The 22,710-nt window shown below is 41.5% G+C and overlaps 2 protein-coding genes across 4 annotated transcripts; one reads left to right on the top strand and one right to left on the bottom strand.

The window, feature by feature from the left end:
- Positions 1-559: 559 nt before the first annotated feature.
- coa8 (cytochrome c oxidase assembly factor 8) lies at positions 560-5,269 on the bottom strand. Its single transcript, XM_075448847.1, has 5 exons — positions 4,907-5,269; positions 2,314-2,511; positions 1,638-1,701; positions 1,243-1,333; positions 560-699 (listed from the first exon to the last, which is right to left on the bottom strand). The coding sequence occupies exons 1-5, from the start codon at positions 5,057-5,059 to the stop codon at positions 585-587; spliced, it is 621 nt and encodes a 206-aa protein (XP_075304962.1). The 5' UTR covers positions 5,060-5,269; the 3' UTR covers positions 560-584.
- Positions 4,209-19,835, top strand: bag5 (BCL2 associated athanogene 5). 3 transcript variants are annotated; one of them, XM_075448844.1, is made up of 4 exons: positions 5,919-6,188; positions 6,427-6,669; positions 10,986-11,882; positions 12,862-19,835. In XM_075448844.1, the coding sequence occupies exons 2-4, from the start codon at positions 6,638-6,640 to the stop codon at positions 13,400-13,402; spliced, it is 1,470 nt and encodes a 489-aa protein (XP_075304959.1). In that variant the 5' UTR covers positions 5,919-6,188; positions 6,427-6,637; the 3' UTR covers positions 13,403-19,835. The 3 variants fall into 3 exon arrangements, with proteins under 3 accessions (XP_075304961.1, XP_075304959.1, XP_075304960.1); XM_075448846.1 differs by lacking the exons at positions 5,919-6,188; positions 6,427-6,669 and adding an exon at positions 4,209-4,257; XM_075448845.1 differs by lacking the exon at positions 6,427-6,669 and having other exon boundaries at positions 5,921-6,188.
- The last annotated feature ends 2,875 nt before the right edge of the window (positions 19,836-22,710 follow it).

The raw sequence follows: 22,710 nt of genomic DNA, 5'->3' as shown, positions 1-22,710 counted from the left end.
AATAGACAAAGTGGCAAAAAAAAGAGATGCAAAAAATGTGACACAATATGAACTTGAGAATAAAGCAAGCAAAATGACACAAAACAGAGGTGACAAAATAATTTTGTGGTGTCCTGTGTATTTTCTTGTTGAAATTGATGTTAACATGTAAAAACTGTTATTACGTGTGTAAAGTTTGTGTATTGTACCGTCTCTTGTGCATTTTGTTGTTGATTCTTCAACCAGGTATAAATATTTAAAATTCTAACTGAAATGCAACCTGACACCTGTTTTCAAAGGTGGCATTTTGACTGTTTTAATGCCTAAATTGCCCCCAAGCTTAAGAAAACAAAGGCTCTACCTACTGTGAATTAGCTGAGGCTGCATATGTTGCAATATGTGACGTTGGTTTATGCTACAAGTCTGCATTCGATTAGCACTTCGTGTGCCTTTTTTGCCAAAGGTCTAATTTTGTAAATTGACAAATGATGAGAGATAGGTGTACTGCAGTACAGCTATTATAAAGTATTTCAAAAAGGAGCTAATAACAGTGACAAAATAAACAAAACACTTGACAAGATAATGTGTGAATATTCCATTTATTTTCAAGTAGTTGGAGTGCCACTGTTCTTCCTCCTCTCATGAACAGTCTTCCACAGGCTGCGGAGGGCCACTCGGGCCATGAGTAAGGTGATGGTGAAGTTTCGACGGTACCACTCTCTGAATATAAAAGAAAACAAAAAAAGTTCACTTTAGCCTTAAAGAAGATTTCATTTGTAAACCACGCAGTCAGAATATTGTGCGGCTGCTCGTCATAAAGATTGAAATAAACTGAATCAAGACATAATAACACACTGGGGGAACAAAGAGGTTCACCATAATTTCAAACTACAATGATAACGAAAACTCAGATGTTTGGGTTTTGCGCCGCTCTAACAGACCTGAAAGCTGAAAGCACTTGCACAAGTGATGTGTGTGTGTGTGTGTGTGTGTGTGTGTGTGTGTGTGTGTGTGTGTGTGTGGGTGTGTGTGTGTGTGTGTGTGTGTGTGTGTAAAATTTTTTCTAACCCAGAAAAAAAGTCGGCCGCTTTGCAATGCTAATTCAAAGAAAGCTCTCCGGAGGCTGCAATGTTTGTTGTTCTCTGCACACGAGGTGCTTCAGTACAGTTAAAGCTCACAGCTGCTGCAGTGGGAGGCATACCCACCCAACCAGCAGCAGCAGCATTATCATCATCACCATGGGAGACACCAAAAAAAACTCACTTGTTGTAATTTGTATGTCGTATTCTGTTTCTGTCCAGGAAGCTTTTGTAAAACATGGCCATTTCTTCACTGTTCAAGGATCGCCGACGTCCTGAAGGGAGAAGAAGTCACAGGTGTCATCACATATTCCAGTTAGAATACATGTCCTTTTTGTTTTCCTTTTTTTAAATCACCAGCTTTTATTAAAAGAAAGAAACACCCCGTTCACAGATCTTTCAAAGCAGCTTTGATTCTACAAAAAGAAAGAACCAGCTCATGGAAACACTACTCCTGTACCTGGAGTTTTTACTCTACTTATTAAAACATTCTGTCTTCTTTTTTTTGTTTTTTTGTTTGACGTGCTAACAAATGAACAATATAATACACAAATGTAGAAGAAGGCTGTGTGTCCTCACCACCCTCGTCTCGCAGAGTCAAGCCTTTCGCCTTCAGCTGTGAAATGATAAAAGCTTCCTTTTCCTGGAGAAAGCAAAATAAAAATACTTAAGAGTTTTTTCCCTTTAAATTGCTCTCTAAAAAAAAAAAAAAAAAATCTGCTACAAAACAACATTAAATTCAACAGACAGCTACCTTTTACAGTGTTGATTTGGCTTAAAATGACAGAACATGCATCTTTGTAAAGTTTACAAAGAATTCTATGTGGCTTCAAAAATCATTTTGGTATCATTTTTATTTTCCAAAGTACATCAAAACTAGCCCAGAACCTATTCACAGAAGCGTAAAAATACAAGCTTCAAATATATCTGCCTTCAAAGACTTAAGATTTACAATATCTCATTCAATTTCCTACAGAATTCCTTGAATATTTCGTGACAAGCATGATATTCTTTCCATTGTGATCTCCCTAAAGTATCTGGCAGCAAGCATTACAGTCTGTTGTGCTTTGCTTCCCCCTGCTGGTAGAAATAAGAACCTACACACATACGAGTTAATTTCTCAACTGACAAAGAAAAAGTTACATGTCCTACTAACCCACTTATCTCATGTTAATGTGTGACACTAGTCAAATAGAACCCAAAGAATGTATCTAACCTCGGGTGCACACTCAAAAGGCCTGATATTAATTATCACCTTGCTGAAGCTGATGTTCTGCTTGGTCCAGAAGTCGTGGTTCCAACTCTCCGTCTCCTGCCGCAGGTTTCTGAGCCGCTTTTCCAGCTCCGATTCGTTCTCGGCCATGTGGTAGACGATCGGACGCAGGTTCGACAAAGGGTTTGGTGGACCGATCCAGTCATGAGTTGGGCTGGGCCTGGGTCTGTATGTAGATCTCTACATATGTTAGAAAAATAACAAAAATAAACAGTGGAATACTGTATAGTCAGGTGAAGATTACAAAAATTAGCATTAAAATAGACCCACCCTAACTTTAGTCTGTGATGAAACAAACAACAAAAAAAAAAAACAAGCCAGGTTTGGGTATCATTCTGAATTCCCCCAGACTTACAAAATTACAAAGCTGCAGCTGATTCGGAACACCGCTGCTCGAGTTGCCACTGAGTGGACCGTATCGCTCCAGTTCTGAGCTTTCTATGCTGGTTCCCGTCCGTCAGAGAGTTGATCTCAAACCACTGCTGTTGGTTCAGAAATCTTTAACTGGTTTGGGGCCAAAACACACTTCAGATCTATAAACCTTCCAGGCATCTCGGGGAATCTCTGGCAGGTGTGCTTTTTTGCCCGCAGAGTTAGAACTTTACACAGAGAAGCTGCTTTCAGTTCTCATCGACAAAATTACAAAGAACTACGACAACCCTTTCTTTCTTTCTTTCTTTCTTCTTCTTTTCTTCCCCAAATGAAATCAGAAGACTTTCATGTTTGTCGCTGCATTTGACTCATTTAGTGAACTGAACCTCGATTAACGATTAAATGTATTGTACGTTTTGCTTTAGGGCCTGTGTGGTGGTAGGCACTGTCACCTCACACCAAGAGGGTTCCTGGTTCAAATCCCAGCTGCAGCCTCTGTTTATGTGTGCATGTTCTCGCCCCTCGTGCACTCCAGCTTTCTGCCACCATCCAAAAACATGCACATTAGGTTGAATGATTAATCTGATTACTGTACAGCCCTTTGGTTCAACTTGTGTCGTTTTGAATACTCTTCATAAATTAAACTGTCAGTGATGACATATCAGATGGACTCTCTTATCAGGGAGTGATACACAGCTTTGAGGCTAGTCTGAACTGGCTAATTGTGGCTCACGAATACCAAAGGTTAGTGTGTCTGTTGTGTCTCTATATTCTCTATAGATTTGAGGAAAGAAGGACAGAAATGCGCAAAGTGCATAGGGACAAAAAGTTCAGGCTCACTGCAACTTTCCAGATAATTCTTTTTTTTTTTTTTTTACAGGAATCACTCTAAACTTTTGTTTTCAGACAAACTAAAAGTGAACACAGAAATTAGCCTTCTCCATCCAAGACAACCATTTTCTTTCCATACACCCTGATTTGCTAACATGCATGAAGACGTGTACTAATCTAACTTGTGCGACTTAATTTCAACATCTTCTCCTGTACATGAAATGACTTCTAGGCAGAAATTCTCTTACTCGCACGTAAGGGGTTTCTGTATGAAAAAAAACAGGTCCTTTCTGTCTATAAGTTGAGCCTTAACTGCTACAACTTGGGGCCGTCCTCAAGCAGGCCAGATCTTCCATGGCAAATATAACAGCTGAGTTTTCTGAAAGTCAGCCTCTCGTGTGCAAACAAACCAGCGGACATGAACAAATATGTTGGTGAATATGTCAGAAAATGTTCCCGGTACAGAGCCAGTCTCACAAAGGGAAGTGAACCAGGTTAAAATGAGCTTGGGTTATTCTTTAATGTCAGGTTTCGCACCTAGGATTTATTAGTGTCAAAATGACGGAGGTGAGTGAGTCACTTTGTAAAACTGGCAGTTTTACGTCACAGCAGTTTAGGAACTTAACAGCTGGGCTACAGGAGTGTGCTTATCATTTCTGAGCAGACCATGAGAAGAGCCACAGGGAGAAAAACCCGTTCCAGGACTCAGAGACCACAAAAGAGGTTCGTGCAACTCCTCAACAGTGGTTCATTCTGACTTACTGCAAACACAGTGATACCAATCAGGGACACCTTTACACGGGCTGGGTGGTAAAGTAAAAAAGGAACACAAGGAATCCTTTTTCAAAACAGCCTAGCCCAACATAACTTGTTGAAATTCTACCAACTCACGTTCAAAGAAATGCAAACAAACAGTCTTAGTGTGTGGCCAGGACTGCTGTTCAACTATGGCAAATTCAAACTGTGACAAACTGCTAACTCTGTGTCTTATTCAGTACATCCGAGAGCATTCAACACTGTCCTCTTCTTCAACTCTCCCGTCTCACTCTGAGACAGACAGGTGAGACACCAAATCGAAGTCTCCCTCAATCAGAGACCATTTAAGTGTGCTTAATTGGATGTTCTTGAGTCGATTGGAGAAGTACAGATAACAGATTTCTCAAGGTTTCTCAATAACGAGACAAGAGGAGGACAGTACTTTTATATGCAAGATGCGAAATTTTGCCAGAACAGGGTGATAAAGTGGCGACACGTGAACGGTGGTCCCCAACAACGATAAAGTGTAAACAAGCTTTCTAGGCCGTTTTGCGGGTGGCGTAAGGCCGCCTGTGGGTGGTGTGATGAATAGATGATAAAATAATGTGTTACGGACCTTTGATGGTTTGTCTTGTTGGGTTGTCTGTTTGGAGCTACAGAGGCGAAAACTCACTGCTGATAAGCAGTGTACGCGCAGATGAGCGAGGGTAGAATTACTAACGCTCCTCCATGTTGAACGTGCCGCTGCGGCTCCTGTATTGGCGGCCATTTTAATTAACCAACACCAAGCGGCGTTTTAACCAAACATTTACGTTTGCGGCTCCTCCCGAACACTGCTTTTACTGATAACCGACGCACAAGTTCATGTCCTTCTGTGTATAATCGGACAGTTGGTCACGTGAACGCAGCAGGGGCCAATGGGTACGTTCGAAAATATCACCGTAGCAGCCCCCGATTAAATACATCTCCCACACTCGGCGTTTCTACGGTGGCCCTGAAGTGCAAATCGCAGACTTCATTAAAAAAAAATATCTCACTACACGACGAAAAACAAAAGCCAAACAGAAAACATAACAGTATCTTAGACACAAAAATTCTGAAGTGAATAAATAGACCAAAATAGTATGTTGCTTGAAGTATTCATGTGATTTCTGTTTGATTTTGTTCTCTGGGATTTTGTTTTGATGGCTGTTTTCTGAAACGTGTGTGTGTGTGTGTGTGTGTGTGTGTGTGTGTGTGTGTGTGTGTGTGTGTGTGTGTGTGTGTGTGAGAGAGAGAGAGAGAGCTTTCTTAAATTTTTGTAATTATTGTCTGTGTTCTTTTTTATTCTTGGTGCTTTTCTGCATTTTCTAACAATGCATGATTATAATGCTATATGATAACATATTTTGATATTCTCTGTCTGTTTATTCTTTGTTTATTTTTATATACATATATATAGACTTAATAATAAAAACTGTACAAGGGCTTTTGTTTTGTCAATTGTGATAAACAACTTTGCTCCTGTTTTCTTCCCCGCCTTTGTCACTATGCACAGGGCTGTATGGTAAATGAAGCGCACCAACTGTTGGACGACAAAAACTAACCCTCGATTAAAAAGAGTAAAGTCGTTGATTCAAAAGAGACCCCGTTTATGTATTTGTTTTCTACATCTGAATGGATGTATTATACGTCGACTAGATCATTAGTTGTAATCGTTTTTCGCAGTTGTCGGTGCAGCACAAATAAATTGGGGTGCCTTTAGCCTTGATATTAAAAGATAAACTCCGTGTTAGCTCCTACGTGTAAGCTGGAAAGTAACTACAAGGAGGTAGCTAGGCAGGCTAATGTTCAGCTTTAATCAGAGAAGTTGCCTTCATCTCAGCAGCAGTTCAGATGGCTGTGCGCTGGCTATGCAGGTAAGATGGTAGCTATTAAGCTATTGGGCGGTGCTAATATATTAAGTCTAAAAAGCCGAAGTTATTAGGCTAAGGTGGGGCAGAGTCAGGTGATCATCGACAGCACTGACACACACAATGGCATTTACAGAGTGAGACAACTGGCTTTGTTTATTGCGTTTCTGAATTCAAACCTCGAATTTAAACACTCAACAATCTCCGGCACCATGTTTATCTTTAAACTGAGTTGCTTTTAAAGCGCAGTGAATAAAGACCCGGGTCCAAGCGGTGGGAGGGGCGACTCCAGCCTGACCGCAGTCAGTCAGTCACAGTCGGTCGTTTGGTGCTGAAGCTGACCGGAGCATCGTCTCCACCACCGAAATCGCTGCGGTTTCGGCTTGGCTCACTTGGATGCCATTTTCCCCCACGAGCCGCCCTGCTTTGGCTGATGGAAACAGACATCCGTGAAAATGTGCGCGAATGTGTTCGGAGTCTTGAAAAGGTGAGACATGAACGATATGTGGCTGTGTGTCCGCGCTGGTATGCAGCTGATAGCTTCTGGGTATGCTTTGAGGGTTTTTTTTTTCATTCAGATCCGGAGGTGTGGTGTTTGCTCATTCTGGTACAGCTCTGCACATCCTCACAGAGGTAGATACCCATAGCAACCAGTCGACCGATGAGGGTATTTTAAGGTGACATAATGCGCAAAGCCGTGCAGCATGACTGGTGCGGGTAGCCCGGAGCTGGCAAAGGTGCCCGGCGGAGGCTGTAGCTGGCTGTGGTGGTGAACGTGTGGACTGCATGTTACCTGCAGCCCGTCATGCTGTGACTCACTGGAGGAAAGACCGTTTGCTGCTCCCGAACCTGTTCTCGGATGAGCACATAATCAGACGGAGCTCTTTTTCATTTCTCGTCTGTCTTGATCAAAATAAGGGAGGAGGTGTTTGCCAGGCGGGATTGGATTTTGCTGAGATTATCCTAATAAATACTCAGCATTGGAAGCTTTGGCGTGGCGTGCGCTCATCCACTATTCTGGAAATGCCCAGCCCCTCGTCCTCTTACATAAAAGTACTTTAGGGAATACTGATACATAATCCCGTCTGTTCTAATAAGCGTTATTGACCCTTTGGATGACAAAACATTATATTGTGGACTATAGTATGTCTTATGTAACAGTTGTGCTGTGCTCTCGGGCATCTTGGCTGAAAATGACTTTCTGGTAATGCCACCACTCCTTACAGCCGTGTACTAATGCTGAACACCAAAGCTTTTCTATACTTTACTCCTGTGTTCACCCAGCAGACAGAGAATATTTGATGTGGCTTTCCCTGATCAGTGTCCTGCTTTGTCCTTCCTTTTTTTTTTTTTTTTTGATGAACTGGGGTCAGAGAGCACCTGGGTCAGATGTAACAATTTATAAACTACACATCTGGCTTTCTTTTACAGTTTACTATTTCAGTGCTGCTTTTGGCTCTATGGCAGTACCATTTAATCTGGAAAATGTTGCTTAAAGTAACACACAATGCAACAAGGTGATCCAAAGTTGTCACAAAAAGATGCTGAATGCCAACAAAATACCATCAAAATGACTTCAATGAGAAACAAGGTGTGCATAAAGATGACACGTGCCTACAAAGTACAACGTGCTAAAAGCGACCTCAAAGAGCCAAAAAGACTAAATTAGACAACACAATAGTAACTTGATCCAGTAAGGGGGGGAAAGAAAAGAAAAAAAACACTAATAAAATAAAGAATGATATGCAAAGCAGCTACAAAGAGACACAAACAGGCCACATGGAGGCATACACTGGCATCAGAATGATCCAAACCAGCTGGTAAGAATACCAAATGGCTACAAAGAGATTAAAAATAGCTACAGAGAATCACAAAAATACTACAAAGGAAAATAAAAGTCTTGAAATAGACCAAATAAGAAGAAAGATGCAAAGTATGTCACTGTTAGGTGGCTTATGGTGATTTGTGCATGAGTAATTCATTTGCCATGTTAACAAAGAAGAGTCCATGAAAGGGTTTATGACAGTGAGGTTAGTTTTATATTTTTATTTAGAAAAAAACAAAAACTTGTGGTCTGAATCCAAACTAATTTAGCGATTTTTAGAGCTCCAGAATAGTCCAGATTTACCAAAAAAATGTTAGGACAGCCTGGTGCCTGAATCCTAATCCTAATTTACTTACCAGCGAATGCCAGAATACCTCTGGGATTCAAAAGATTAAGCCCCCCGCTGGGAATGGATCTATCTCATGAACATTTGTATGGCAATAAGCCAGCAAACTTCTGTGGATCTGGGAGCAATATATTACGAGTATGTGACATACAGGTAATATTCATATGCATACATGGGGTACTGGGGAAAAAAAAAGACTATTTTATATTCTAAACCATGTTTGGAAAAAGAAAAACTCCTAATCCCTGAGGATTACCTGAAAAAAATTGACAGGACTGACAAATAAAAACCATTTGACTGCTTAAACCTTTGGCTAGTGAATGAATGCGTGCCTCATCGTTTTAGTCAATTTAAAGCAAAAAATGGCAAATATCTTTGAAGGATGACTCAATTACTTAAATGCACCCAGAGGATCGTGGAGAATCTGTTAAATTCTCTTTCCTCATCAATGACAAGGACTATAATGACAACGTTGTTATTCTTTAAAGGAGCGCGTTGTAAAATCAAAACAAGCATAAAGCTATTACCAATAGGGGGCAGTGTTTTAAGATTCAAGATTCAAGAAGCTTTATTTATCCCGAGGGAAATTGCTGTGCAGCATGTTGGTATGGTGGTTAGCACCGTCGCCTCTCAGCAAGAAGGTTCCAGGTTCAACTCCCTGTGTATGCGTGGGTTCTCTCCGGGTACTCCGGCTTCCTCCCACTATCCAAAAACGTGCATGTTAGGTTAATTGGTGTCTCTAAGAGTGAGTGTGGGCGTGTATGGTTGTTTGTCTCGTTTGTCTCTGTGTGGCCCTGCGATGGACTGGCGGCCTGTCCAGGGTGTAACCTGCCTCTCGCCCATTGACCGCTGGGGTAGGCTCCCGCAACCCGTACGACGGATGCAGCGGTATAGAAAATGGATGGTTGGATGAAATTGCTGTGCAACAGTTATGGTTTAACAGGGAATCCACTAAAGTAAAATAAAATAAAGCTAACCTAAAATAACATAAGTAACTGAATACAATGTGTGCAGTGTGCAAATGAGCAGCCTCAATAAAATAAAATAAATCATATACTATAAAAAACATATTATATACAAACAAAGTGAACTGGAGAAAGTTTCATTGTATTTTATTGAAGGAATGTGGTGTATTTTTTTTGCCATTTTGCCACTGAAGGAATCTGGTGTATATTTTTGCCATTTTACAGGAAGAAACAAGATAAGATAACTGACCCATAGTAACTCACAATTTCAGAAAAGCAGACACATTAAGTAGAAAATAGTAAATGCTAACCTACTGTAACCCACTGACTCCAGTCAAACTCATGCTATTGTTGAAATCACAATTGTTCTGTCACTGAACCAATTTGCTAATGTTAGCTAACTTGTTAGCTTTCCCACCACACGTTAGCATGGTGGTCATTCAGCTGTGGAGCCATTTGCAAATGAACTGTATCAAACAGCTCTGTAATATGAATAATGATAGTAATCTGGCCACTGACAGGGCTGCTAGGTGTCTCAACATCACTATGAGATTCACTGTATGTTGTTTTTCTTAAACAGTGAGAAACGCATCAATAGATAATGTTGTTGCACAAAGAGCAGGCAGCAGCTTGTTTCCTCTGGTTACAGGCTTAAGGTCTGTCACTGAAACTCTGCTGTCAAATTAAGTTCTTATTTCTGTAACACGCAACAAGATAGGATGAGTTGCCATTTTAGTGCCTGTTATGCTTAGATATTATTCGGACAGTCATAGTGTTCTATTAGAGCCAAAAAATGAAACGGCTTCATAGAAAACATACAATTGAATGGATACATCTGTGATAAAGTCAACAAATATGGAACTTTTAAATGAAGAATTTATAGCGGATATGCTGTATTGATTGTACAGGGATATAATGCCTTGCAAAAGTATTCATCCCCTTTGGCATTAGTCCTTTTTTGTTGCCTTGTAACTGCAAGGAATTTTTGTGGGATCTGTAGTATTGGATTCACATTAACATATCTACAACAGAGGGTGTGTAAATAATCCACCTTTGGTAGCGACTATAGCTGCAAGTCTTTTGGGGCATGTCTCTATCAATTTGGGACTAATAGCCTCTCGAATTTATGCCCATTCCTTAAAACAAAACTGCTCTAGCTCCTACAAGCTGGATGGATTCTGTCGGTGTACAGAAATCTTTTAATCATACCACAGATTCTCAATCAGTTTGTGGTCTGGGATTTGACAAGATCATTCCAAGACATTTGTTTGCGTCCCCTTAAACCACCGAGTGTTACTTTAGCAGTATGCTTAGGGTCTTGTCAACCTGTTTTCTTTAAAGAATTCGCCTGGATTTATTATTCCTTCAATTCAACCAATTTCCAAGGCCTTGTTGATGGGGAAAACATACCCCACAGCATGATGCTGTCTGCACATTACTTCACTATGGGGAGGATGTTCTCAGGCTGAATGGAGGGACAATTTGTATTCAGGCTGTTAGTTTGATTAGCTTTGTTGCTAATTCGTCTGGCCGAAGTCGGAATTTGAATGCTTGGTCAAGGTTCCAGAGTTTGTCTTTACAGATTTGGAAAGACCTTCTGACATAAGTCAGAGGTCCCTACTTTGTTCATTGTTTTGACTTTTCTTTTTTTCCTGCTTTGTTTCCAGTCTCTTTGGGAAGCCCTTTGATGGTGGGAAGAGGATGGACCATGGGGGTCCACAGGAGCAGCAACAACATCCAATGGACCAGCAGCAGCAGCCATATCATATGCAGCACCCTGCCATGATGCGGTTGTATGAGGTCCAGAAGGAAGTTTCATCGCTCGGGCCCCAGGTCTGCACCTTCAGTGGCCTCCAGAACGACCGGGATTACAAGCGTTTGGAGCGCGAGTTGACTCGGCTGCTGTTGGAGGTGGACCGGGTGGACACGGAAGGTAAACCAGATCTGCAAGGGGCGCGCAAGAGAGCCGCTCAGGAGGTGGAGGGCCTCCTGCGCTATCTGGAGGAGAACGCCTCCCATCCATCTCGTAGGGCCATGGAGGAGCTGAGCAATGAGGCGCGTCAGCTGGTGGATGAGCGCGTGGTGGCTCCACAGCGAGCTGGCGGAGTGGCAGAGATCAGTGACGAGTTGGTGGACACTCTTCAGGAGATTGTGTTGAGGCTCACCCAGATCAAGACCGAAGGGAGGGTCCCCCTCCGCAAAGCACGCTACCGGGCGCTGACGCGCTTATGTGCCGTACAGGATGTGCTGGAAGGGCGCACGCAGCAGCAGACCCTCTCTTTACCGCTGTCAGGGGACACCCACGAGGCCGTGCACTGCATCAACCAGGTGATGGTGAAGGTGAGCGTGGCCCGCGGTCAGCTTGTAGCCCTGCTGATGGGTCTGAGTGGGAGGGACAGCTGCGCCCACCTGTCCAGAATCCTGACGGAGATGCAGGTAGAACTGGATGCTCTGGATGTCTCTGGGAACGCAGCGATCAGAAACTACAGGAAACAGGTTGTGGAGGAAATAAACGGGCTGCTGAAACACCTAGACCTGGAGGGAGAGGGAGACGACACACGCAGGTAGGTGTCTTTCAAAAAGAATAGACTTCTCCGTTTCTTTTCAGTCATAAATCATTTTGGTCCAAAAAGATGTCTAAAAAGGATCCACTTTGGATCACAACTTTCCAGGTTGGGTATCTGTCCGTCAGCATCTGGAATATTTGAAAATGCACCTAGGTGTCCTTACACTTTACAAGAGGATGAATAGGGAATCTCTGTGAATTTCTTTTGCAGTGTTATAGAGTAAAGTAGACTCACATCACCAGAGTCAGTGACGCTAGTTTTTTTTGCGCTAACATGACCACAAAGTACCCATTATGTAGACAGGCTGACACAAGTGTTGTCGCTGTTCTATACAGTTGTGGGCTAAAAACAAGCATCAAAGCAGCTGTGCATTAAATCATGAAAGAATTTTAAACCCTGACCCTCGTTTTTAAAAACTGAAGAAATAGTTTTTTTAGTATGCGCTAAAATGCCACTTAATGGGTTCTGCTTTTATTTTCTCATCCTCTTTTAAAATCTTCTCATGTTAGTTGTGATCCTCCTCTTGTTGGGCTGGAGCAGCTGCTTTCTCAGCCGTGAACGGGCACCCTGCACACATTTCCCCTCTGGTTTCAGCAAAGCACAGCTCATTCATGCAGTGGGAAGTTTTGTTTAAATATCTGGCACCTGGAGGAAGTGATAACAAAAGATCAGACAGTGATGACAGATTGTGATATTGCTGTCTTTCAGTTTGTTATTATGCTGCTATAAAGTAACTTTGCCGGGAATATGTGGGTGGGGCTCTCCGTGGGATTGTAAACTGAACAGCTTATTGCTTCTACACGGTGAAGGAAAACAACAGACACTGATTCATCCCATCCGATATTTGTTCCAAGAATGCTCTGAATAACAGGATTGTTTTTCGTTGATATTATATACACTGATTTGCAGTGTCAGTTTACCAGCTAACGGCTCATTTTGTGGATTGGAGTTTGACTCTGTGTGTGTGTTTCTGTAGGTATGATTTGGCACAGAACAACTCCATCCGTGAGATCGAAGCCCTGCGAGCTCACATCTCCCACCTGCGAGAGGGCGTCCTGCGACACTGTGCGATGGGCGACCTTGGTTTCAGACCCAAAGCCGAGCTGCAGAGCCTTCTCACGCACCTGGACCAGGTGGACACGGCCAAAAACCCATGTATCAGAGAGGCCCGCCGCCGCGCCGTGGTGGAAGTCCAGGCCATCATCACCTTCCTGGACCTACGCGAGGCCATAGCCCGTCGCCAGCCGGGCCCCAACGAGCACCCTTCGCATCGGGCCGTGTGGCTGGTCTTGGGGAGCCTATCTGACCTCCAGGCCCAGGTGCTGGGCTTCGACGGCAAGCGGGCCGACAAGAGCTACATGATCCTGGAGGAGCTGCTGACCAAACAGCTGCTGGCGCTGGACGCCGTGGACCCATACGGCGACGAGACGACCAAGGTGGCGCGGAAGCAGGCGGTGAAATTTGCCCAAAACATTCTCAACTATCTGGACATGAAGACGGACGAGTGGGAGTATTGATTGGTTGAAAAACACATGTCGGATGGAACGCCGCTGCAGGAATGAAAGGAGCTGATAATGTGTGTAAAATAAAAAAACTGGTACGTTATCATTCCATGGGCTGTAAATATTGACTTAAATCCCCAGAGTGCACTGCAGCAGCGCTTGTCTTTCGTCTCTTTGTGGTAGTCATGGCCAACACAGAACTCCTTTTGTGACACACATTTTGACAGTTTGTGTGTGTGTGTGTGTGCTTTTTGGAGATTCTTTTAATAACTTCCGAGTGTGTGTGAGTTGTCATCGTATTTGGCGCGTGTTTGTAGAAGCCTGCTGCTAACATGCTAAGTATTGCTTGTTGTCTTCTCCTCCAGACTGCACTGGATAGTGATGAACTTATAAGTGTGATTGAGTGTTAAGCAGTGGCCTCCCTGATTAATTTTAACAGTTGCTAATGGAGACTACTGATGCCTGTGTTAAATAGGGCGGCCTAATTAGGAAGAGTGGTCCACTGCTACATTGAAAGTAGGGTTCGATACAGATTGTGATACCTGCTGATTCTGGGTGATTAAAAAGTTCAAATATTAGGCTTGTTTTTGTTTTTTTTTATATGCTTTTTTTTGTTTTTTTGTATTGAGGAACTCAAATTTGGCCGGCTTCCATGTGGCAAAGTAGCTGAAATGAACGTGAGATGTTCAATTGGCAGTACGTTTAATCTCCAATAAAAAGTGCTTTTTCTACCATTGGGGGAAATTTTAAGGCATTATCAAATGTGAAACAAAGCGTTTTCCCAGGGATCAGCTGATAGTCAAGGCGGGTAGTCTGTGATTACAGAGAGATTTATTTAGATGGGAACAGTGGGCGTTTGCTGTACTCGAGTGAGGTCGGTCTCTGTTTATCCCCTCGGCTTTTGCTCCCGGTCTGGTGGCTCTCCCAACGCCCCAAGAACAGACGAATGAAATGCAAAAGGTTTGCCAAGTCGTTGTCAATATGATTTGTGAGCCATGAACAGAATTTTTAAGAAGGAGCAGGATGTTTGAAGAGATCAAGACAACCAACCCCCCCTCCCTTCTTGTGCACTTGTTTGTCTGTAAATCATTTCAAATGTTTGTCCTCTCTTTGTATGTATATCGCACAAAGCTATAAATGGATCAGGTTTGTATTCCGAGAGACGGGAGAGGAGGCGAAAAGTGGCTGTTGCTGCTGCTTTTTCTTCTTGTGTTTCTACTTACTGCTTTCTACTGACAGAGGGGTTTTATTGTGAGAAGTCTCTGTGAGGAGGAAGAGCGGGAGGGAGGGAGTGAGGCTGAGGCACTGATTGACATATCAAGCTCACAGGGGTCACAGTCGGGTCCTGTGCAGTAAAGTTTTGATGGGGATTGTGGCTGACAGGGCCTCTCAGAAACTTCTTTGAGCTGCTGCGGTTGGAGAAAGTGGGACAGAAGGAGGGAAATGACGAGTATAGAAATATAAATCTCTGTGCCTTTTATTGTCACCTTTTGAATTGGTCTGTGAACAGCAGCCTTAGAGAGTGCAGCAGAATAGAAAGCAAGCTTTTTGATATGCAGAAGAATGAGGAAACTAAAGCCCTGAATGTGTTTATGGAGAGCACCTTGGCCATTATCACCACAGGGAATTTGCACTAAGTCAGAAATTGAGGCTTTTTGAAGTGGGGATTTATTTGCTGATAGAGCTGTGGGTCAGTAATTTGTCTGACTGAAGATACTCATCAGGCAACAACATGAGTCACGCCCTCACAGTGGGAACAGAATCACTGATACAGCAGCGGCTTTACTACGACAGCAGTCAGTACCAGAGTAATTAACGGAGAAAAACTGAACAATCCGACAATTAATAGACTAAACAGCTTCCTGCCAGCACCCAAAAATCTATAGATGAAGACCTGATTCTCCTTAGCAGGAGGAAATGGCAGCTGATGAAACAATCACGTCTCAGTTATCTGGAGTTTTCAGGCTCATCACCTGCCAGCAGATAATATGCCCAGCTTACGTGCAAGTCCCCATCTTTTCTAGTGTCAACCTTCTTGACTTTTAAAGTAGTATTTGATAGAATTCAGGAAAAATGACAATTTGAAACACTTTCCCATGGCTATTTGGCAAACTCGATACACTGCAAAGTGGAAAGCTACAAAACAGCGACGCAATGAGTGGAAGACGTGTGTCATCTTCTTCGTGGATTACACACATATCTGCTGGGAATGATCCGATTGGCAGCGGTGCCTGACATTTCTTGGCTGACCACACTTTGAGTCCCTGTTCTCACTGTGTGGCTGCTCCCAGCGTGAGCACACGCTGAGGGGTCAGATGTGTTGCTGGTTTCCCTGCAACAAGTTGCACGCGAGTGATTCGGGCAGCAGAGCCAAAACAAATCTTTAGGGCTTTGTCGCTCATCCCAGCTGGCAGCTGCTGAGAACTTTGTCCCGTATGTGGCTGCTTTTTGAAAAGCATGTTCCAGTGAACTCCCACAGAACCTGCTGTTGGAAGGTTTCTGGCACAAAGCCTGCAGCTCGGCCTCCAGGGCGTGGCTCTGACTCATACAGGAGAACATTAGATTAAGCAGCGTTCATTAAACATCGGCTGTTGTTGCCACAGATGCTTTCTCACAGCAAACCTTAGGCTCTCAGACCAAACCGACCCGCGCATACCTTAAGTTCGCTTCTTTTCTACGCAGCTGGTCATACAGATGTACGTTTACCCCTCGCAGTTCCCTCTGATTCTATATCTTGCTTCCTTTTTAAACATCCCTTTGAATAATTGATCATATAAGTGTCTCAAAGCCATACAACCAAGCAAATTTCTACTGTGGTTCATACATACTGACTTAAAAGGGAAGATGGCAGCAAGGGACAGCACCCTTTTTTTTAAAATAACGTGTTCCTGAAGTGAAGGATTTGACAAGATAGAAGTAGTTCCCTCTTCTTGGAAAATCATTGCTCCTCCTCTGAAACTGTGCTGTTTGTATATGAACACTGTTTTTTCTTAGATTTGGGGGCACAAAATTGGTTACAATTGATGTCATGTAAGATCAGTTTTGCTGCATTATGGTGGAAGTGTGGTACCCCGATGTGTTTTACTCTAAAAGGAGAGAAAAATACATTTTATGGGCGAAAAAGAGAGCTGGGGACCAAAAAACACTTATAGTTCAAGTATTTCAGCTTACCATGTCGTTGCACGAGTGTGAATGTTTGAAAAAGACTCATTGTTACATTTTAAAAAGATAAAGTTGTCGATATTATGTTTACTTTCTAAACCAATCAACATGCTGGTGGATCTTTTTGGCTCCAGCTCCAAAACCCATTGTCCCCATACCGCTGATGTAAAGCTTTCAAATCAGCTCATAAATGTAGAATCTTATTTGAAAAAAAAAAAGGTGGTGCATGGGTATAGGGACGCTACACGAAGTATTGGTCGGGGGACTCTTTTCAGCGGCGGACTAGTCCGCCTTTTTTTCGTTTCAGAAAGTATTTACAGTTTATATGAGTTGTTTTAACCTGATTTTGTATAGTTTTCTTTTTATATCTACAATGTTTTAAATAACTTTTATATGTCTTTTACCGTCTCATCTAGGGTCCTCCTGAAGAAGTATGTCAGTTGAAGGAAACTGATGCTTTATTGTTGCATTAAGCTGTTCAGTTGGAGGGTGAGACAAAGATATAGCTTTAATTTCATGCTGTGTAAATGCAGATGGCGTAAGAATTCAGTTCAGCCCAAAATTCTTCATGTCAATTGGAAAATGTTGGTTGTTTCTAGCTGAATGTGACAAAATATTATGTTAATGATTAATGAAAACAAGTTCTTATTATGTTTACATTTTTTTTTCCTTCATATTATTACAAAAAAAAATAAAAGCAAGAAAAGCACCCTTCGTAGTAAGTAATGAAAAATTCTGTTTTCCACCATGGAAATCAAAGAAAAAGGAAATCTTTGCATGTCTGGAGGCTAGAACAGCTCCATGCCACTTCTCTGATCTGTAGCTCCCTCTACAGGCTCTGTACATGGGATTTTTCATTAAAAAAAAAAAAGAAAAAAACGGCTAATATTTATTATTGATATCTTTCAGGCCGGGGCGACATCATACCGATGATAATTGGAATATTGAAAAAATAAAATATCAACGCTGTCTCGATCGTGCACTTCTGATAATATCGTGATCTCAGCTGATATCAATCAGAACATTATTGGCTGCAAATTGAAGTTTTTGGATCATATTTTATTTTCCTCTCTTTTGGAGTGTAATTTGATGCCCAAAAGAAAAGGAGAAGGAAAGCTAAGCTTCTTATTGCAGATGCTTTTCGCCACAGTCATCGTGTAGTGAACATGTGATCTCGCGACAGCTCTGGAAGAAAACCGTTGGGCTGAATGAAGACTTAACTGAGCTCAATGGAGGGTGTCAGTTGTTTGGGACTTAACTTATACACACATTACCAATTTTCTTAATGGGCTAACTTTTTGGAAAAGTTTAATTTTCTTTTATCTGTGCTGAACTGTTAACTGATAAAGGCTAAATGGGTGCACTTAGATTTCAAAGTGTGAGTGTATAGTTTTAAAGAGAGATTTCTTGATTTTCTCTTTAACAAAGCCTTTTGTTCACCAATGCAGGGTATTATTTTGAATTGGCTCTCAAATTTGAGTCTGTATTCAAACCTAAATAAAAATCTCCTGTCTATGCAGCGACGCATAGACGCACTGCTGTTTTCTCCCCGCACAGCTCGACTGCTAAAAGCAGCTCGAGGTTGTCGAGAGTATCAGAGCTCGGTGGCACTTGAGTCCATTAGACAGTTTCAGATCCAGTGGGTATTCAAGGGCAGGCCCTTACAGGACGGTGCATTTGCGCTCGACAACAGGCTGAGTAGCTTGCAGAAGTCCCAAGGTCAAAGGTTTGTTTAGTTTTTTTTCTGACCTGGGTTGAATGTTGTCATTGAAGAATGTTCTTGTCTTTTCATTTCTCATCACCGAAGTTCATTTCAGTAAGAACAGATCAAGGAAAAATGAATAGATGTGAATAGGGTGGCAGTTTTTCCTTCAAGCAAATGCCCGTACAAAGCAGTGTAATAATGCTCGTGACTTACATGGAAAACAGGAGAATGTTCTGTTGCTCTTCTAACATTAGCACCTTTTTTTTAATGAAACTTCCACAAGCACCTACAAACAGCCAGATTGGTATTGTCTGACAGTAGTTGTCAAATGCAAAATGTTCTATATTTCTTTTTGTAAAAAATCTTTGGGTCTGCATTTATGTCATGTTACTGTTAAGTTACTTACCCTTTTCTATATGAAACAGTTGGATGTATGATGGTGGTGTAAGTCAAAGGACTCTCACCAGGGGGAGGAAGGTTTGTGTTCTGTCTGATAACATCTTGTTTTTAGTCGAGGTTTCCTTTTTGATTTTCCGATTTTCACTATTTTTTTTTAGACTTATTGTTGGTTTTGGGGGTTTTCTTTAGACATGGTGTTGGTCACTGTTTACTTGTGTTTTTAGTTGCCGTTTGGATAAGTTTGGGAAAAGATAACTGCTTTTAGTTCAAACTGACCCTTTAGCAGTGTTTGCCTCGTTTTTACAAAGCTCCATTTTCAATTCTCTCGTGTTGCTAGGGTGACAAGTCTTTGCCCTAACAATGCGCTAACTGCTAGTGACAGCTTCACATTTAACTGACAGACATAAAGGGTGTATTCATCTTTTGGAGACTTGCATCACCAGACAAACGCGCAAATCTCTCTTGATCTTTGATTTCCAAGGGGGCGCAGACAAAAATCATCGATCAAATAGATGCTCAACTAATTAGAGCAGTAAAACACGGAGGGGGTGTCAAGCAAGTGTTCTCATTTCAAACTCAGTCCTTGTTAGTTAAATCTTGATCGGTCTGGGTGGATGTACATCCATTCAAACAGGAGAAAAGAGCAAACACGGCGAGCCGTCACATTCCTTTGGCTAGAATTTTGAACCAATAAGTGTGTTTTCCACCACTTTTTAGGTCCGTGTTGTAACTAACGACCAAGCTGTCTGAACTCTTGAGAGTAGTTTTGACACGCTCATGATTCTGTAGCTACACGAGTTTGAAAATGAGAGAAATGAAAGGGATCTGGAAAGTCATCCAAAGGGAAATGATCTTCCTTGATCAGCTTTTGCCGAAAGTTTGTTGAAGTTTTATGTTTCTCGGTTATGACACTTTATTGCTGCCTTGCCTTTCTTTCTGCAAACGGCAGGAATACGTTCAGTGATGGATAGAGTATTGTATTTCATTTATTTGATCCAAATTTCATTTCTTAAGTCGCCTTTAACTGCACTGATTGTGACAGGCTTGTGATGTTCTTTTTTCCAAAATGCGCTTGTACAAAAAGCACACCGACACTGGACTAAATATGTTGTGTGAATGTTCCATGGGTGGCTGTGTTTAGAATTTGTATTTCCACTGCAAAATAAAGACAGTGTCTTGTTCTGTGTGCTGTTAATGTGTTGTTATTTTGTTTATGTATGTTTTATATGATTTTTTTCTTCTTCTTCTTCATTCCTGAGTCTGGCAACTTTCAAAACTGACAAAATTCTTTGAAGGTGATCACAACCCTACTCAGAGTTACTTTAAAAAAGAATTCATAGTATCACCCAGGGAGCCTGGATAAAAGATATTTTATGCATCATCCTGCTCTCATCCTGCTGTAGATGTGCATTAAAGTTTCAGCTGTCCTGTTCCTGCGCGGGATCAGAAGGGTTCAGTGTCTCTCGCTCAAGGGCACTTTGACAGGATGCATGGCTCCTGCAGGGAATAATTTATTATTCAGTATCTGATCTGTTTCTGAGATTTTGGCCCATATGCCCCCCCCCCCCCCAATATTAAAGCTGCCTAATATCCGTTTGTCTTTTTATTATTACAAATTTTTAAATCTCCGGCTGTTGTGAAAGAGGCTGCTGATATCCTATTTATTGTTTCTGCTTGTGTCCAAAAAAACTCCAAAAAAAAAAAGATCTGGTTATGAGATGATCTTCTTAACATTGACCTGCTTTTTTACAGCATAGAAAACCTAAAAGCTTGGTAGCATTTTGTTCATTGGATGATGGCACCAGTAAAAGGTAACTTATCTTTATCATTTATAAAGCACCTTCTTAATCATGGCTAAATTTTACAAAGTACTTGATGTGTTTCTTGTGCACCCATTCACGCACTCATTCTACAGCGTTTCTAATTCTTTAAATGCAGGACTGTGTCTCTGTCATGCAGACTAACACTGCTGATCACACCCAAGGCAAAGTGGGGTCTGGTATCTTACCCACTGACACACTTTGACTTGTTGGGTGGGTTAGGGACTGAACCGGCAGAATCAGAATGCCTTTATTGTCATCATACGTGGTATAACGAAATTCAAAGCCACCAAAACAGTGCAAAGAGTGCAAATATATAAAATATAAAAATATATACGTAATGTAAAAAAAAAGGGAGGATGTAAGGTGCACAGTTTTTTACGGTACTAAAATAAATAGAATCAAATATGGTGTTAGTTAATTGGGAAACAATGAAATTTGCACATATTCTTTCAGGCAAATGTATATTAAAAAAAAAACATTTGAGATAAATAAATTAAACTGTTTTTAAAGACTTTATAGCCTGTTAAATCATTGCAGGTTCAATGATTTTACAGTGTTTACATAAACCAGCAACATTTTTTAGCTCCCAACAAAATTAATGTACATAAATCTTATTTTAGGTCAGAGTCTATGCAACTCTACCAGGACACAGTGAATATCGGCCACTGTCAAATTATCCTATTTGCCGGTAGGCCGATATATCAACACGCTGATATCGAATACCAATATTTGGCCATTTTATGTGTGCATCCGTTGTAGGAATGGTTTTAGCTGGTGATGAACCTGAAGTTCACACCACAGCATACATGAAGTCCTGCCCAGAGTCTGGGTTTTGTGCCAAACCAGCCTACATGTGTCATCCTCCGGATTGATGGTGCTCTTTCTTATTACAGCCAGTAGGTGTCACCAGCGAACACTGTATGCACAGCATCCTCGCCTCAGGAAGTTCCGTTTTGCCATCACAGAGATGGAGAAGGCAGTGGAGCGGACTTTAAGGGTGAGAGCCGGAGAGCCTTCTTTTTCTTTTCTTTTTGCCCCCTCTGCACTCTGCAAGCACTGACCTACTGTCACTTCTGAGGGAACTCAGCTTAACTCAACTCAGCTTCATTCAGACAGCACTTTTCACTCAGAAGTGCAAATCAGAGTGCTTTACTGAGCAAAAGCAAAATGGTTATGGGTATAATATATATGTATATGTATATATGGTTATATGCAATGATTATAGAATCAGTTTGCAAATAGTAATACAGTATTAAAAGCAGTAAAAGCAAAAGGTCAAAATAAGAACAAAAGGAAAATACAAGCATGTTGTAACAAGTAGTGCACAAAATGATCAGTGAGTTAAATATAGGCACTTTTCATAAGACAAGTTTTAAGCAACGTCTTTTGAAGCAAAAATGTTTTATATTCTGTATAATACAATGATGTATATTTTAAGATATATTAAGTATGCCCAAGAATAACATGACAACACATTTCCACACTACACAAAATTAATCTCAACAAGCCCTCTATCTATGCTGTCTCTATTCTGTATGGATGTATGTGTATGTGTATGTGTATGTGTATGTGTATGTGTATGTGTATGTGTATGTGTATGTGAATGTGTATGTGTATGTGTGTGTGTGTGTGTGTATTTTCAAACTTTTCTGTCATGAAAAACTTGCACCACAATCAACACAGACAAGTTATGTGTATGTCCAAATCATTATGAAGACCAAACATGTCACAGCTTCTGCAACTGAATGGTTTCTCTTGGTTTAGTGAAGCACCAGAGAGAGTAACTTTAGGGCAGGTAACCAACTCAGCTGCACTCTCACACCTTGTCAGTACACTGAGACACACGTTAATTCCAAGAAGAGACTTGGACACAGAATTATTATAAGGTATTGCAGGTAATGTGGTTTGGGTGCAGCAATAAAGTGGGATAAGTCGGGGTGATGGGTTACCTTGTTTGAGTTTGTAGCAAGTTGTACTGATTCTTATTAACAGCAGCTCTGTGAGACTCCTAAAAAAAAAAGCCAAAAGTTCAAATCATAATCATAAACAAGTCGGTCTGTGCTTTCAGTGTCCAAACAGCGCATCACATTACCTGTTCAAATAAACTTAAAAACTGTTTCCAGCCCTCTGCCATATGAACTGTCCTCAGGTATGACTTCTGAAAGGAAGGTTGTCTCATTTCATTCAAAACATAAGCTAGAAGAAGACTCCTGAATCAAACCTCAGCTGCGTGT

This window comes from Odontesthes bonariensis, chromosome 17, assembly GCF_027942865.1.
Source record: "Odontesthes bonariensis isolate fOdoBon6 chromosome 17, fOdoBon6.hap1, whole genome shotgun sequence".
NCBI lineage: Eukaryota > Metazoa > Chordata > Actinopteri > Atheriniformes > Atherinopsidae > Odontesthes > Odontesthes bonariensis.
This window is presented reverse-complemented; position numbering and strand designations above follow the sequence as displayed.